This window comes from Petaurus breviceps, unplaced genomic scaffold (genome assembly GCF_028583685.1).
Source record: "Petaurus breviceps papuanus isolate PSGF00001 unplaced genomic scaffold, PetGlider_PUasm1.0 98, whole genome shotgun sequence".
Taxonomy (NCBI): domain Eukaryota; kingdom Metazoa; phylum Chordata; class Mammalia; order Diprotodontia; family Petauridae; genus Petaurus; species Petaurus breviceps.
Genome location: NW_027187460.1, coordinates 36,281,379 through 36,299,709, shown reverse-complemented (window position 1 = coordinate 36,299,709; position 18,331 = coordinate 36,281,379). Strand labels below are relative to the sequence as shown.

At 38.3% G+C, this 18,331-nt stretch overlaps 1 protein-coding gene across 1 annotated transcript in view; it reads left to right on the top strand.

Annotated features, from left to right (window-relative positions):
• The first annotated feature begins 13,027 nt into the window (after nt 1–13,027).
• Nucleotides 13,028–18,331, top strand: part of COLEC10 (collectin subfamily member 10) — a 65,406-nt gene continuing 60,102 nt past the window's right edge. The window contains exon 1 of the mRNA XM_069080940.1: nt 13,028–13,563. Within this exon, the coding sequence (XP_068937041.1) occupies nt 13,416–13,563 (148 nt within the window). The 5' untranslated portion in view covers nt 13,028–13,415. The remainder of the gene's footprint in view (nt 13,564–18,331) is intronic.

The following is an 18,331-nucleotide window of genomic DNA, read 5'->3' as shown; positions in this document are numbered from 1 at the left end:
CATAATCTCTTCTGTCTCAGGTTCCTCACATGTAAAATGAGGATAATAGCAGCGCCTTCCTCCTAGGGTTGTTGTGGGGATAAAATGAAATAATATTTGTAAAGCATTTCACACAGCACCTAACACATAGTAAAAACTCTATCAATCTTGGTCATTATTATGATCATTAATATTATTATATCTTAACACAATATATACCAGATATACACTGATGTGGTCAAGCCTTATTAGGCAAGACTCACTTGACTTCTTTTTCTTTGTTTTTTTAAATGGTTACTAAACTGATATAATAATGCAATCGGTAGAATTGCCTAGAATCCAGCAAAGCATTTGATAAACTCACTCTGCAGTTCTGATGGGGGGAAAAAAGACAGATTTGAATTAGATAACAGTATTAGGTGGAATTAAAGATGATTTAATTGTCAAACCCATAGATTGGTCATTAAGGGTTCCCTGTCACCTTGAGGGGCAGTCCCCAGCAAAGAGGTTTGGTGTATTTGGGTATTTAACATTTTTTATTGGTGAATCAGACAAGGACAGATAGGTGGTTAGAGTGGATGGAACACTGGGCCTGGAGTCAGGAAAACTCATTCTCCTGAATTCAAATCTGGCCTCAGACACTTACTAGCTGTGTGACCCTGTTTGCCTCAGTTTCCTCATCTGTAAAATGAGTGAGAGAAAGAAATGGAAAAGCACTCCAGTAGCTTGTAATGGGAATGTAAATTTTTAAGATCTTCCCTTCCCCTAGGCTAAAGTGCACCTGGAGCCTGGGGTGGGAGGCTTGTTTTTCAGTAGATACTTTTTGATTGGCCAGTGGGTCTAGAAGGTTGTTACATTCTCTGAACCAGGAGAAGGCTATATAAACCCTGATTTGAGGCTTTGTTTTGGGGCTCACTTTGAGAAGTGTTCTGTGATTTGATCAGATGAGACTCTGGGAAGCCATTGTTGAGAGCCCCCCGGCTTTGAAAAACCCAGATGTTGATTTGGTATGGATGTAATGGTTGGACGGTTTGGAAACCTGTCTGCTTGATCTGTTTCTCTGTCTTGATAATTCTGTCTGTATACTCTGAAGTTCGGGGTGCTGACCTTTTTCCCCCTGAACTAGGTAAACGATATATGTTTGACTGATTAAAGTAAGCTTGTTAACCCATTTTGAGTTGCTTTCCTTTATCAAAGCAGATCCAAGAACCTGTGTTGACAGACACCCTGGGGACACTTGGGGTGCTTGCTGCTACATATCTCTGCTGAGAAAACCCCCAAAAAGGGATCACAAAGAGTCAGACATGACTGAAAACAACTGAACAACAATAACAGACAGGGGCAGAGACAGCACGCTTGTCAAATTTTCAGCGAGTCTGACATTGGTGAGGATAGGTATGAAACTCAAAATGACAATTATGGCTAAAACAAACATTGAACATGAGAAATTTTTTTTGGGAGGGGCAATTGGGGTTAAATGACTTACCCAAGTTCACATGGCTAGTAAATGTTAAGTGTTTGAGGTCAGATTTGAACTCAGGTCCTCCTTACTCCAGGGCAGGTACTCTATTCACTGTGCCACTTAGTTGCCCCAGTTGGGAAATATTTAACAAAATAAAAAACACAATAGAAAATAGATAATGTTAATGCATGGTTTTCCAACTCTGTATTTGTCCATCAGGGATCCAGTTTAGAGGCGCTCCCTTTCCCTTTCCCTGTTTTTGCTTGAGTTTCATAACACTGACAGTCTTAACAGATTAGAGCATTGTACTAAACTAAACAAGATGGAATTAAATAAGGATGTGTTGAATTTTACACTTGAGTTTAAGAAATCAACTTCACAAGTACAAGACTGGAGAAACACAGAAGTTCTTCTGAAAAACTTCTGGTTAGTGGTCAGTAAGCCAAGACTGTGATGGGGAAGCTGAGAAAGCAATGAAATTGCTTTGCAAGTTAAAACAAGCATAGCTTCAAGGAACAAGATCATGACTGTCCTGCCACACACGTTTTTTTGTGGCCAGACCCCATCTATAGTACTGTATTCAGCTCTGGGTGCCACATTTTTAGGAAGGACATTGATAAGTAGGAATACCCAGTGCAAGGCAATCAGCAGAGTGAAGGGTCTTGAGTTTTTTCTACATGAGGATCGGTTGGAAGCACAGGGGAATTTTAGTCTGGAGAAGAGAATAACTTAGAGAGAACGTGTCTTCAAGTGCTTGGAGGGCCAGGCCTAGTGGCAAATACTTATGATCCCAGCTACCCAGGAGCCTGAGCCTGGAGGGTTTCATAAGCTCAAGAGTTCTGTGTAGAGTAGACTTTGCAGATCAGATGTCTTTATTAATTCCCTACTAATCAGTAGTGGGAATGGGCTACTACTAAGTAAGAACCTCTGTAATTTGGGAAGTCTGTCTTAAAAAAAAACAACAACCCAAAATTAGTTTAAGCATTTGGAGGTGTGTCATATGAAAGAGGCATGATTTGCTCTGCTTAGTCTGAGAAGCTAGGATGGGGAAAAAGTGGGGTGAAGCTGAAAGAAAACAGTTTGAACTTGATATAAGGAAGTACTTCCCCACTTTGAGGCTGTCTGAAAGTAAAACGTGGGGGTGGGTTCCCTCTGGCCTCATGTCTTCAAGCACAGCAAGGATGATCACTTATCAAATGTGTTGCAATGAGGATTCTTTTTCAGGTATTTTTGTGAATATTACCACTAGTGTTCCAAAATTTGCTAATTCTGAGATTAGATAATGCACTGGCTGATGTTCAATAGAGATCAAAACATTATGAAACACCCAGGTTGATATGTGAACATACCTGGATTTCCTTATTGATAAATTAAACTGTTAGAGGTAGCTAGGTAGCACAGTGGAAAGCATTGGTGCTGGAGTCAGGAGGACCTGAGTTCAAGTCCAACCTTACACACTTACTAGCTGTGTGAACAAGGTCAACACATTTACCCTTTTTTTCCCCTCGGTTTCCTCATCTGTTAAATGAGCTGGAGAAGAAAATGGCAAACCACTCTAGTATCTTTGCCAAGAAAACCTCAAATGGGGTCACAACTAAAATAACAAGAAGAAAAATTAAACTTAATATTGAATTGAGGGTGTGTGTACGTGTGTATGTGCATGCACACATGCATATATTAAATTTATTGGGTTGCCCATTATTTAATATTGCTGATAAAATACACAAATATGTGTAGCATCTTGAAAAATTAGTAACTCAGTAGGAAAAAAATGTTTCTGACAACAATGGCCATCCATGTGGGAAGGCATGATGTAAAGACTAGCCCTACTTAATATGCCTTCCCATCCTCTGCATTCTCACCTGTAAGAGTAAAAGCTATTATGTTGACATATTCTATTTGCATGTTCAGAAGTACTCTATATAGTTTTTTTTTCTTTTTAACTTTCCTGTCATTCTATTAAGACATGTCTGCTAAAGTATTATATATTGTGTTTAGTCGTGGGAGAGTTTGGGTTGTATTTTGCCTCAGGATATCACTTGGAGGCCAGTTTTATGAAAATTAAAATGCAGAAGAGCAGATGTTATGAAGTTGCTTTCAGCCACTCAGCAAATGTTTGGACATATCATTCCCCCCATTAATTGTGGGTAAAAATGGAGGAAAAAGAATAATAAACATGGGGAATTAGTACGGGGTGGCAGGGGTAGGTGAAACCATCTCATCATTATTCATTTTGTTGACTATTTTGTGCAAGTATAAAAACAAACAGTTTTAGTGCACTGAGAAATGAGAGCTGATTTTATTCAAGAAAATATGGAGTGTAATAAGTAAGCTTCCTTGATCTCCTCTTTGATTTACCTCAAGTCCATGGTCTCAGCAGCTTTTTGAAACATTATTATGTCAACCTGTTCAAGTAATTAGATTTCTATTCCTATTTCAAGAGCTAATGGTCACCACCAACCTATTTGGAAACATCTGTGAATTTAATTAAATCAATCTCTTTTTTTAGAATTACTAAAAATTTTAAAAAGTATAATAACACTTTAGAGATTTTGGTAACTTCATTATCTATATTACCAAAGGTTCATTCTTAAAACACTAGGCTTTCTTTTTCAGTCTATTTTTTTAAATGGAAATATTTCTAAAATGTATTATATTTACCGGCTCAGTGATGAAAATGTTGGTCATTGATCCTTTATCTATGGCATAGATTCATCTTCAAAAATGTTTGATTTGTTTTTTTTTATAGTTCCCTTAAAAATGATGATGATAATGATGATGTAATAACAATAACAGCAACAACCAGCACTTTCATAGCACTTTAATCTTTATAAAGCACTTTACATACACTTTTTTTTTCATTTGAACATGACAACCTTGTACATACAAGTAGTAAGTGTCTGAGACTGGATTTGAACAGAGGACTTTGTAATTCCAGGTATATAGTCTTCTATCCACTGGGTCACTTGAAGTTTCTGAAATAGATTCTGGTGATACCAACTTAACAATATCTTTATAACTGCTCCAGTTAATGTCATGGGGATGGGTCAGTGGTGTACAAAGGTGGTTGTAGGATAATGCCTGTAAATTAATTATTGAACTCAGGCTAAACAAGTTTCCACCTAACTGATTTTTAAAAATTCAACTTCAAAACATTCATGATTGCATGAGAGTGAGATATTCCTATCATTGACACAGGATTGCAACACCTCCATATCTCTGTAGGTGATTTTATGAGCTGCTGTGGCCAAAAAGAGATAGACAGACAGACAGACAGGCAGACAGACAGACAGATGGATAGCTAGCTAGATGATAGATAAATAGATTAGATGGATAGATAGACAGATATATAGATAGAGATCACATGATGGTCAACCATTGCATTTGCAATTGTTGCTATTGTTTTGGTTTAGATTTTTGTTAATATACAAAAGTTCTTGTATAAAATCCCCTCCACCAATATAGATTAGCAACAGCTTTGTAAATAGTTTCTAGGGGACCTGAGAGGCTAAGTGATTTACTCTGGTCATATAGTCAGTGTGTTAAAGAGAGAATTTTTCACTGTTTTTAGCACCCAAGTCTGCTTGAATCAAAGGCATTGCTCAGCATAACTAGACATTTTGAAGAATAATATGGAAAACTGGATGGATCAATTGATCGAAGATAGAGTGCTTAACAAAGAGTCAGGAAGACCTTGGTTCAAATTTGGCCTCAGACCCTTAACACTTTGTGACACCATGGGCAAATTACTTAACCTCTCTGAGACTATTTCCTAGTAATTCTATAGTAATACCAGCAGTTCTGACCTCCCAGGGTTATTGTAAGGCTCATAGGGGTTAATGTCTGTCAAACACTTTACAAAGTTTAAAACCCTATATCATTGTCAGTTGTTATTTTACAGTCTTTTTCTCAGTTTCTTGCAGGGATGCACCATTTTATAGCTCCTAATTTCTTCAAAGTGGCTCATTTCACCAGTTTTTTCTTTATCAGAAAACATCACCATCTTGTGGACTTTTAGGATATGGTTGGTAAAATGTATTAAAGCCAGGTGTTTTTTTCACAACCACAGGCAAATATGAGATTTAATTACTTAGGATCTGATATTGTCAATTCTTTAAAGTGTCTTCATTGACTTCCAAGCTTGAACTGGATTCTGGGCAATTTTATTGTGCTAAGTATTGACCCCAGTAGTAACTGCTATATGTGTGTATGTATGTGTATATTTATATACATCACATTATATTATATTTGGGGAGAAAACTTATTATGAATAGGATAAGTAGAAAAAAAATCAATTCAAATCATCTGTACTTAGCCTCAATCCCAAGAAATTAGGTCATACTTCTAAGAAATTTTAGAACGGTAAGGAGTAAGAGATTTGGGGGTAGGAAGTGGGGGAGGAGGATGGAATTAAATAAATAAATGCAATCCTAGGGGCAAACTTCACCTTTTGAAATTATTGGTACATTCTGGCACAACATTGGTTGCTGCCAAACAGTGGCATGTCATACACCAAACACACACACACACACACACACACACACACACACACACGGCAGGAAATGTTTCTATTGTAGGCTACACTTAGAATTTCCTCCATGCCCTAGCTTTTCATCCTGAATCCTCATTCTACCCCTGGATTTCACAAATTGGAAGTAACCCTCTGCCTTGCTGGCCTTTCCTTCTCATTGAATGACTCCTCTGGGAACCTCCATTTAAGGAGGGTGGCCAGGTCAGTCTTGTATCATTCTTCAACTCTTTCCCACAGTTGGTACCTTTCTATCCCCATCCCACCACCAATCTTTTCAGTTTACATTTGTGTGCTATCTTCTCCTGTTAGAGCATAACCTTCTTTAGGGAAAAGACTGTTTTTCTTTCTACTTGTATTTGACTTAGTAGATGCTTATCGACTGGTCGACTGACGATTGTCTAGTCATTCCAACCCTATAGAGTGATATTTTTAGCCCAAGTATAAAACTTTATGTTTATCCCTACTGAGTTTCATCTTATTAAATCTGGCCTATTATTCCTACCCATTGAGATTTATTTTTTTTGGATGTGGACTTTTTCATTTGGTATGTTAACTATCTCTTCTATCTTTGTATCATTGAAAATTTGATAAGCATGTTATTTATCATTTTATTCAAGATATTAATATTTATTGTCATCAGAAGAGGAGTACCATACCCCCCCCAAAAAAAACCATCATGGATCCTTGAAATATTGAAATGTCATCATTATTCTTATGATTAATGAATGGTCTAGCACTGTATATGACCTCCTTTCTTTTTTTTTTAACATCTGTTAGCCTGTAGCTTTTATTCTGTAATCAATAAAAACATAATATGAGTGTGTTTCATGGCTGCTTTCTGCTGCAAAAGCCCATATCTTTAACATTAATATTTTCCTAGTAATGCTATATAACTTGGAAGCATCAGACACTATGATCTCAGTAGACGCAAAATTGCCCGTGATTCAAAGGGCAGCAAAAAGATGGGTGGGGAATATAAGTGAGTTATCTCATATTACCAGTTACAATTATACACGAGAAGTGGTATAGAGTATCATAAAGGCAGAATTATGTGATATGAACAACACTGGATTTTAATAATATGAGACCTCCCAACTTTGCCATTTGCTAGCTCTATGACCTGGGCAAATAATTTTTATTTCAACTAGTCAGTCAATTAGCATTTATTAAGCTCCTACTATATGGCATGCACTGTATTAAGCTTGGGCAACACAAATACAAGTAGAAAGACAGAAATCCTTCCCCCCCCTGCTCCCAGCTTACATTCTAATGGAAGAAAATACATAAAAGGAAGTTGAAAAAAATGGAGACATAACCTGCAGGAGCATGATAGAAGAAGTCTTGCTCAAGGTTACAAAAAATTACTTTTGTGTGGGTGCTGAGTATCTGAGGCTGGAACCAATCCCAGGTCTCCAGACGCCAGGGCTGATGCTCTTACTCACTGCACCACCTGGCCACCCCTGAAACAAGAATTTATTAAGTTCCTACTGTGTGCCATGCCCTATACTAAGTGCTTTACAAATATCTTCATATTTAATACTCATGAGAACCCTAGGAAGTAGTTGCTATTATTACTCCTATTTATAGTTTGAGGCAGAGGTCAGATTAGGTGATTTGCCCAAGGCACATAGCTAGTGTCAGGGACCAGATTTGAACCCGTCTTCCTAATGTTCTAGGCCTAGTGTTCTATCCACTGTACCACCTAGTTTCCTCTGGTTTATTGGCTATTGTCCTTCAGTTCTCGAAGAAGACCAGAATGACATCACTATGTTGGGGTCAAGGTACATACAGTGTGTTCAGCTGTGGTTGATCAGACAAATATGATCTTAGAAGTCTCTACCAAAGGTCAGGCAAAAATAGTCCATAGGAACGTTTGGAATGGAGATGTCTCTACATTTGCCTATCTTACATTTCCTTTGAGCTATTGCAAATGATAAAATGGTATGGGTGATGTCTTTTAACTTGCACATAAATTGTATTTAAGTGAGACAGAGTTACATAAAGTCACCAGCCTCACTTTCTCTTCCAGGGTCATAGAAGTCCAGCGCCAATACAAAATTCAAGGCAACTGTAGGTGGCCTAGAATGCAGGGGATGGCCTTGGTGCCTTCAATGTCTAACCAATCTCTAAATTCCCCACAAGAGCCTCATTCAGCTGCCTTCATGACCATCTGAGTAGAACAAATCATTCTCATCCAGCCATTCTTCTGGGGGTAAATCTTCACATGCTTAAGGGTAGACACTCCTCTAATTCATCGGCATGAGATCCCTCATTCCTGTTTTGTCCACCTGCTGAAACAGTTTACCAGGGTATTGTTGCTGCACATGCAACAGTTTCTTGGGACCACAGGTGAAAGTTGGATGAATCAGGTGGACACCAGAGGTAGAAAGCAGCCCTCACACCAGAGGTTCTAGTTCTCCTGAAACTCCTAACCTCAGCTTCCCCTAGACATCCCATCAGAAGGAGAAGCTGCAGGAGCAGAGGGTACTTCCAGTATGTGAATTGTAAGCCTGGAATGAAGCTTTAGGATGAAGAGCTGGGGCATGGTGAGGTTTCAGAGTGGTAGAGAAAGTCTTGAATGCAACCTGGAAAGGAGTAAGATAGGTCTGACCTGGGCTGCCTGAAGGTTCTGGGAGGAGCTTTCTCATTAGGAGGAGAGGCTAGAGAGGCAGAGGGAATTTCTAGTTTGTGAATTCCAGGGCTAAAGTGAGCCTTCCCTGTTTCCTCATCTGTAAACTGAGGCAGTTGGGCTAGGGGAGCTCTGTGATCCTAAGTATCCCAGGAAACAGAAGTGAGAATGAGAAGCCACAGATGGAGAGCCAACCCAACATTGATATTAGTACAGAGATAATAAAAGAGCTGAAGGGAAGACCTCCATGGTATTGGGTACGACACATATGAGACAGCCTGGTGTGTTGGTTGAAATGTTATTCTTGGAGTCAGGAACATCTGGGTTTAAAATTTGCCTTTGGAAATGACTAGCAATAGAAGTTATATCACCTCTCAAAGTCTCAGTTTCCTCATCTGTAAAAAGAGGAAGGACATGCTAGATTGTCCCAAAGTCCCTTCCAGCTCTAAATCTATTATCCTCTACAGAACATTTATAAAAAGATATGGGCAAGAATGCTACAGGATAAAAAGATATGGTAGGTTGCCATTTGCATGTGGGCTGTTTCTGTATTTGTATTCCCAGCACCTAATGAGGTTTCCTGCCCTCAAAAATCATAAGATCTAGTGAAAAGAGCTAGATTCCACTCAATGTCTGGCTATTTGGCAACAGACTCTTGCTATAATTTTAAGTGTCTTGGAGTATTTAATGGGATCACCCTTCAAGTGCCTTTAATTCAGCATAGAGGAGCCCCTAGATATACTTCAATAACTCAAACTCTCTACTTTTATCACCTGGTAATGCTATGCCCCAGCAAGCATTGCAAATAGAACAAGGATTTTCAAACAGAATCAGATGCAGATAGCCATTGGACTATTGATAAAATAAAATGACTCCAATATCTCCTTTTCCCTGGAAGTGATGCATCTCTCAAAGCAATCTCAAACTGCATTAGCTTTTCTGTCTGTCGCCTCACCCTGCTAACTTGTATCAAGCCTGTGGTCCACTAAAACCCCCAGCTCTTTTTCTTTTTTGTAAACAGTATTTATTTTTTTTATTACATGTAAAGATAGTTCTCAACATTCATTTTCATAAGATCTTGAGTTCCAAATTGTTCTCCCTCCCTCCATCCCCAAGATGGAAAGCAATCTGACAGAGGTTATGCATGTGCAATCATGTTAAACATATTTCAATGTGAGTCATATTGTGAAAGAAGAAACAGGCCAAAAGGGAAAAACCATGAAAACAAAAAAAAACCCGTGAAAATAGTATGTTTTGAGCCTTTATCGAAGTCGTTGACGAAAATATTAAACATCACAAGGCCAGTCACAGATTGGGGAACATTCCATTAGAAACTTCCTTCCAAGTTGACACTGAGTCATTATTGGTTCATCTTTGAATCTGGACATTCAACCTGTTCTAAAGCTACCTAATATTACTCCTGTCACCTTTACATATTTCCATGTAGCAATCTTAGTAAATATTTTGCTAGGATCCATCCATATTATATTTGCAGAAATCTACTGATTATCATTTTAATTACCCTATCAAGAAAACAAACAAAAAAAAAAGGAACTGCTACGGGGCAGCTAGGTGGCGCAATGAATAGAACACTGGCCCTGGAGTCAGGAGGACCTGGGTTTGGATCCAGTCTCAGACACAACACAAAAAATAGCTGTGTAACCTTGGGCAAGTCACTTAACCCCAATTGCCCTCCAAAAAGCAAGAAAAAAAAAAGGAAATGCTAGTCTAAAATGATCTATCTTTATTTAAGTCATATTGGCTCTTGGTCATCATGAGTTCCTTTACTAGAGGCTCACTAACCAAATCTTTAATGATATATTCTAAGGAATATATCAGGAACCCAAGACAAGGTCGCTGGCCTATTGTTTGCACACACTAGTCTAATTGCTTTTTCAGGACAACCCTTGCTCTTCTCAGGTCTTGTCCTACCTCTCCCCTTTTATCCATTCTTTCAAATATCACTGACAATGTCTTTGCAATTGAATCTGCCAGTACCAAAGACTGTGATTCTTCTGGATCAGGGGAATTGAATTCATAAAGGGTAATTTCTTGGGCATCAACTCCAACTATTTTTATAAGGATGAAAGATTGATGTCGTCCTCATCAAATTTGCCAGTGATGCAAAGGCCTGTAGGAATAGTTAACACACAGGGTGGGGGAGTCAAGGTCCACATAGATCTTCACAGCCTGGGTCACAGGGCCTAATATAATATGATCAAATTCAATAAGATTAAGTTTAAAGTCTTACTCAAATACTGAAATATGTCTGATACCATTTACATGGGGATTCTCTCACAGTGATACAGGCAGAACATAAGCTATCTAGACCTGTTTTTCTTATGTAATTTTTGTCCATGTACTCTTATAACTTTTGTTTTATAAAACAATAGGGTTAACACTCTAAATGCAATCCACCTCTTACCCTTAATTTAAAACAAAAATCAACTTCACAATCATAATATGGGGTTTGTGTGACTACACAGCAATTTTTCTGAAAAAAAGCTGTGGCAACATTGTACAATGATCAATTATGATAGACTTAGCTCTGTCGAAATACAATGATCCAAAAAAATTCCAAAATATTCATGATGGAAAATACTATCCACACCCAGAGAAAGGTGTATGGAGTCTGAATGTAGCTCAAAACATACTATTTTCACAGGGTTTTTTGTTTTCATGGTTTTTCCCTTTTGGCCTGTTTCTTCTTTCACAATATGACTCACGTTGAAATATGTTTAACATGATTGCACATGCATAACCTCTGTCAGATTGCTTTCCATCTTGGGGATGGAGGGAGGGAGAACAATCTGGAACTCAAGATCTTATAAAAACGAATATTGAGAACTATCTTTACATGTAATTAAAAAAAAATAAATACTGTTTACAAAAAAGAAAAAGAGCTGGGGGTTTTAGTGGACCGCAGGCTTCATACAAGTTAGCAGGGAGAGGCAACAGACAGAAAAGCTAATGCAGTTTGAGATTGCTTTGAGAGATGCATCACTTCCAGGGACAACTCTCATTTTATAGCTGAGACTCAGAAAGATTAAATCAGAGGCATCAAATATGCAGACTGGGCTACATGCAGCTCATAACACTCCCCAAAACAGGAGGAACCAAATTAAAATGTAATATGGAAATATTTAACAAAATAAATAAAAATAGAGGTAAAACACAGATAAAAGTAAGTCAATATGCAGCCCATAGGGATCCTTATGTATGGGTTAATGGCCCTTCTTTCTATTTGAGTTTAGCACCACTGAGTTAAATGATTGTAGCTGCCAAAAGTCACAGAGTTACTTAATGGAGAACCTGGGACAAGGACCCAGATCGTTTGACCAGAGGCATAACAAACAATTTTTGTAAATACTGTAGGAAGAAGCAAAGGGGCTAGGGACAAAGGTCATAGAATATGTTATCAGCACATTTTTTGGAGGGGAGGGTAGAGTATAAGAGTAGTTCAAAGTCTTCTACTGGGGAAAATAGTTGATGGGGATAGATGAAGGACAGGGCATTGAAGGCCTTAAGAGGAGCTAAGCTGGGGTGCAACTGTTGGTAGGGAGGAAGTCAGTAGATTTATATTTTAATTAATTATTCTTATTAATTAGGAACTAAGATCAGTCAGACCTGTGCTAGTGGCTATTAAATGCTGTCAACATCTTCTATATTTTGGCGCCCTGGAACAAACTCCAAGTTGGCCGGCCCTAGTTAATAGCTCTGGTCTTCAGGCCAGTGATCTTTGCCAACAATACTATGTTACCTACAACATGAGAGTGAATGGATTGTGCATAGATGAGGGGGGCATGGTCTTAAAACCATTTCATCTTCTAATTGAAAGGTATTTAGAGGTATTTGACTAGATGCAATTAATACAATGCCATCTGCAAAAATGTCAAAAGTTGAACTTCCTTTTAGTAATTAGGACAAAGATCATGAGTAGGATTTCACCATTCATAAGGACTTCCATTTGCACTTAGCAGAAGACATCATCCATGTGAGTGGCAAGTGGAAAAAGCTCTGAATTTGAGTCAGACGAACTAGGTTCAAATCCCAGGGTTACCATTTACTCCCTGTATGATGTGTTTCAATTCTCTGGGCCTCAGTTTCCTCATTCATAGGGGGGGTACATCTAGATGGTATATAAGTTTGCTTTTAACTCTATTATTTTTGTCCAGAGTCTTCATTTTTTAAATGCCTAAGGTCACATAGCTGGTGAGGAACAAACCTGAGACTAGAACCCAGGATTCCAAGTCTCCTAGCCCAGTGCTAAGATGTCACATGGAATTAAATTAACAATAAGCAATAGCAACATCAGTAGGCAAATACATCATGACCAGTGGCTAGAGTAAACAAATTATGTGTTCTATCATGAAGAGTCAGCAATGACACATCCACAAACTATTTTAAAGGACACAAGTTCATTTGCTTAAACATAAACAAGATATGTATAACTCCTAGAATAACCCCTCACACTGCCATGTCGGCATCTGAGATCTCAGGACCTAAGAGAAAGCAAAACCAGGGCCTACATTCCCTGAAACATTTCTTTTGACCAGGGCTATTATCTTACAGTTTTGAGATAGATTACAATAAACACTTGTCACTTTAAAACAAACAGTCTGGACAATGTATGATCTCTGTGGAAAACTGAGAAAGTAAACAATCCAGGGTATTCCAGTTTCTTGTTTCTTTGAGTCCCTTGGGAGTGCAAGCTCCAAATACTTCATTTTCTTCCCGAAAGCAGAAGGTTTTATTTTTAAAATAAAGCTGTTTGTTTGGAACATCTGAGCACTGCTTCTTGAGGGACCACAGAGATGAATGGCTTGGGAGCCCGACTGGGAAGGCATACACTCACCCTCTTCTTGCTGTCTCTTTTCCAAATTCAGATCCTCTGTCTCAACGTTGACAGCCGCCCTCCTCCTGATGTCTGCTCCACACACACGGTGTTACCTGGACCAAAAGGTGAGGAGAGAAAAAGAAAAAAATATCAGCAAATCCAGAAAGATACCTGAGTCCCTTCCCCATTCTGCCCCAAATTCATTTAATGCCTTTCTTTCCTGTTTTCCCTCAAACCCTTAGTCCCCTTCTGCTTGGAAAAAACATAGTTCCAGTTACTTTCTTTATGCAGATCATTTAGTGCTAGGTAGGCCATATACCTCCTCCATGTGGCCAAGGCAGGAAGAAAGTTGAACTTCCTTAGTAAGGACAAAGATGCCATTTTCCTTCTGATTGCCTCCTCTCCCATCTCCATCTCTCCTTTCTAGTAGGCTGGAAATCCTTTCTGTGGGTTCTGGGGTGGGGAATGCAGAGGAGGGAAGATGGGGTATCTCCTCTCCAGGGCCTGCTCCCCTCCCATCCATCTAAAGCTGAACAAAGGGATTATGTGAAAGTCTATTAAACTGAAAATTAAATCTTTCAAATGTTCCATAGGTCATTGAAGTAGGGCACAAGAGCTTTTGGGCACTAATTAATTTGTAGATTGGGTGGGTGTTTGTTGTTGTAGTGATTGTTTTTTGTTTATTTTTGTTTCTTGGCTGGAAGGTTCTATGGGAAGGAGTATGTCTAATTCTCTCTTTTGAAGACCATTTAGGGGAGTAAGTACCTAAAATCAAAGACAGAGCAAACTCTCTCACCCCCACCCCAGTTTCCAGTAGAAACTAGGTACAGCTGTGCCTTGAGCAACCAGTTGACAAGAGGGTATTTTCCCAGTGCAGGCTCTTATTCTTTTGTTCTAGAAGTGGTCACTGCAGTGCAGAGCCCAGCTCCCTGCTTAAGAATTCTTGCTGTTTCCCTTGGCTCTATAGGGTGGAAGAAATTGCAGCTGTTTTAAATTTTAAATGGGGAAAAAGGAATTTTTTTTATCAGAAATACATCTCCTCATGCTTGTCAGATATTTAAATGTGTGTTGCTTAAACTGCAGGTTTTTTTTTTAATCAGTGAATTAATTTCCTCCTCAGATTGCAATCCAAGTTTTAACCTTTGATACCATAGAATAAATGCATGGAGACACAATGAGACCTCCAAGCTGCAGAGGAGTTTGTTTGGTGAATAAATGAATAATCGGAGGGTAAATGTTCACAAAAGAAAGTTTGGACTAGAAATAAAAGATTCATATGAAACTCTTGCTGCGATGCCTGTGGAAACTACCAAACTATATTGCAGATGAAGGTTCAGAGGGTATTTCCCCCAGGTTTTCACATGAGCCTGAGTCAGCTTAGAGGGAGCATTGGCAAATAAATGGGATCTCTTTGCACAGAAAAACTGATGGTGGGAGAGGGCCTTTAAAATGGGAAGAAGAGGGAAAAACAAACGACTTCAGACTGACTGAAAGTTTTTATTTTATATTTTTTTAATTTTGTGGGGGAAGAAAGAGGCAGACAAACCTGTGATTTCTTTCAAACATTTAGGAAACGCCCTTCAACAATGATATGTGACTTATTCCTCTTTAGTCATTTAAAATTTAAAATACAGTTGCCTGGGGAAACATGCTAAGTGACTTTGATTATAGTAACACAGTCCAGATTTTCCAGATGCAGGATTTGGACCCATTTTTCTTGTTTCTTTTTTTTTTTAATTTATGGAATAAAACAAACATTTTCATAACATAGTATAATTTTAAAAGATGATTGTACATGAAACTACAAGTCTGTTTATACAACTTGCTATTTCTTTTAAATACCTAATAAAGTTCTCATGTAATTTTTCCCCTTTTTTTCTCCCTCCCCAGAGCTACAAATAAGTGTGTGTGTGATGTGTGTATTTCTGCATATACATACATTAGTACAAATTTATTACAAATAAGTGTGTGATATATGTATGTATGTATATATGCATGCATATGTATATACACAATATACATTCACACAAATATGTATGCATATATGTATACATACATGTCTATATGCATATGTAAAATTATTCTATACATACTTTTATTTATTAGATCCTTCTCTGCATGCAGACACCATCTTTCTTCATATGTCCTTTATTTTTGTGTATTTAAAATAGTCAAAATTACCTACTTTTAAGACTAGTCTTCAATTCCCTTTACCTGCTGTCTTGCAAAGTAAAAATACCTGGTAAATAACATCTTGTTTTCTTCTCTCTTGGTACATACATACCCACTATGGTATTTTAAGCTCACAAAATAAATGGGACATGTATATCCATTTGATGGAGAAAATGAGACTTAGAATGCTTAAATGTTTGTACTTTTTTTGCTCCTAATCTCTTTGCCCCACTCCTACCCTCCACCCCCATTACAATATGAGCTTCTTAAGGATAAGGACTCTTTTTGCTTTTTTTTGTTTCCCCAGTGATTAACACAATCCCTAAACTGTAGAAAGCAATTGATAAATGCTTGTTGACTGTAGGTTGACTAAATCATTGGCAGACCAGTAAATAAAACTCAGATCTCCCTGTGCCTAGCCTTGTCTGCTTTTCCTGTCAGAACATGTGGATTCTTATAATTTTACCCAAAAAAATAGCTTTCAAAAACTGCTTTCAAATTGCTTCAATGAGACTTATTTTTGTGATAAATGCATCCTTAACACCAGATTCTGTTCCTGTCATATTGTGGTCTTGGGCTAGAACGTATTGATACATGTTTAACAATCATCTCTCTGAAAAGGCATGCTTTTGTGTTATGTGTATGTAAAAGACATTTACTTCTACAACATTTAAATTGCTTTGGAGCATTTCTAATCCATACTCTAACTGCATTACTAAATATTTTTGCCTACTTGTCTAAGCATCAATAATGGTATCCTATTTCCTACCTCCAATTTTCAACATTATAATTCTATAGGTATTTGATAAGTAGCCTAAATATCTTTTACATGTACAAATATTATATAAATTTAGTATGTTGCTTTTGACATACTTCTAAATTTAATCTTTAATATTAACATTCTCTCCACTTTCTTCGATCTAGACAATCAAAAAAACAATAAACCAATCCTGGATTTGCAGCATTGGCTGATTTCTGAGATGTAAATGCTCACTCTAAAAAATTTAACAATGGGCTCTCAGAAGCCTGTATGAGCTAGCTATTGCATACCCCTGGCATGGTCCATTTACTTTATTTCTCTGGTAAAAATAAGAAATTTTCTGTGTTCTCTATAGTCTCTCTATTTTTTTGGAAGACAAAAGTGTGAAGGGAGGAGAGGATTGAGGAGAGAGAAAAGAGAACATTTCATCACTGTTTTATTCTATCCGGTTCCCCCCTTACCTTGTGGCCCCATCAGAACCCTGTGCTTAACTGAAAAAGAAGAGGGGTAAGCATTGGGGATCGTGGACAGCAGGGATTCATGATTGTAGGAACAGTTCTTTTCCCTGACACTCCAGGCAACACTGCAGGGAAATGAGCAAACAGCAAAGTTTAGGAAGCGTATTTCTCCCTATGAAGATTTAGTGAGTTGATTTTAGTTCTTGTGTTGGAGACAGTCAATGATTCTTACTTTGGATGGGAATAGAAGGTCCATTTTCACTCCCTGAGCTAATTAGAAATAAGGTATGTGTGACTTTAGAAAGAACTCCCCTGTAAATATTGGCATCTGAAAATATAGTCCATGGGCTTGGAAGGACATGGAGAATATATGCCGCTTTTTGCAAGTCCTCTGCATGATCACAGTGCAGATGACCCAGCTTCAAATCTGACCTCAGCTACTTACTACCTTATGTGGGTCACTTAAGCTTTCTGGGACTTAATCTGTAAAACGGAATGCTGGTAGAGAGTGCTGGACTGGATGTCTATCCTAAGGTCTCTTCTAGCTCTGGATTCTGACATAGCACAGTGTCTGGCACATAGTAGCCATTTAATAAATGTTAGTTGATTGATGAGCTAATGTTATGTGTACCAGGGGAATCAGAACCTGAAACTTTCTTTCCTTCTACTATCATCTACCTCTCCACAGAAGAGGGCTGAAGTCATTGTATTTTTTCTTAAAGTAAAAGGAAGTGTTGAAATAATAGTCAATTATAAAATTCAAAAGCCTTTGAGACTATACTCTGGGCTTTGGGGAGGCAATTTATTTGAGGGAAATAGCTGTCCCTCAGAAGCCTGCATCAGTATCCTTGTACTGTCTCCTATCCAGAACCAGAGGCCTGTTTACATCAGACCATGAACCTTGGAAAACAGGGCAAGGGCCAATGACAGTGATTTCCCCAAAGTGAGCCTTCATTCTGTACCCACACTCTAGCCATGCCTCAGGTCAGAGGATAGAACTTTACTAAAGATTGAAATTGTGAGCATGTCTGGAGATAGTCGGGATTATTAACATCCAGCAGCATAAAGTATTGGCAAGAAGGACACAGGCAGGCCTGGTAGCATATGTCTGTAATCCCTATTACCAGGGATACTGAGGATGGTGAGTTATGGGTATCTGTATTGTATGGCACCAATATTGTAAGCACCTAGGAGAGAGAGCCACTAGGCTATCTAAGAAAGGGAGAACCAGTCCACATTGAAAATATACTAACTAAAAAGTGCCATAATAATCAGTAAAGGGATCAGGGCTGGGATTAGGCATAGAAGAAATGGAAAGATGTAGTTAGATGAGGGAGAAGGAAGAGGAAGCGGAGAAAGAAGAAAAAGTAAAGGAAGAGGAGTAGGAGAAGGCAGAGGATATAACAACAATAATGAGGAAGAAAAGGGGGAGGAGAGGAAGAAGAAGGAGGAGGAAGAGGAGGAGAAGGAGATAAAGTGTTGTGCCTGAAGTCAGGAAGATTC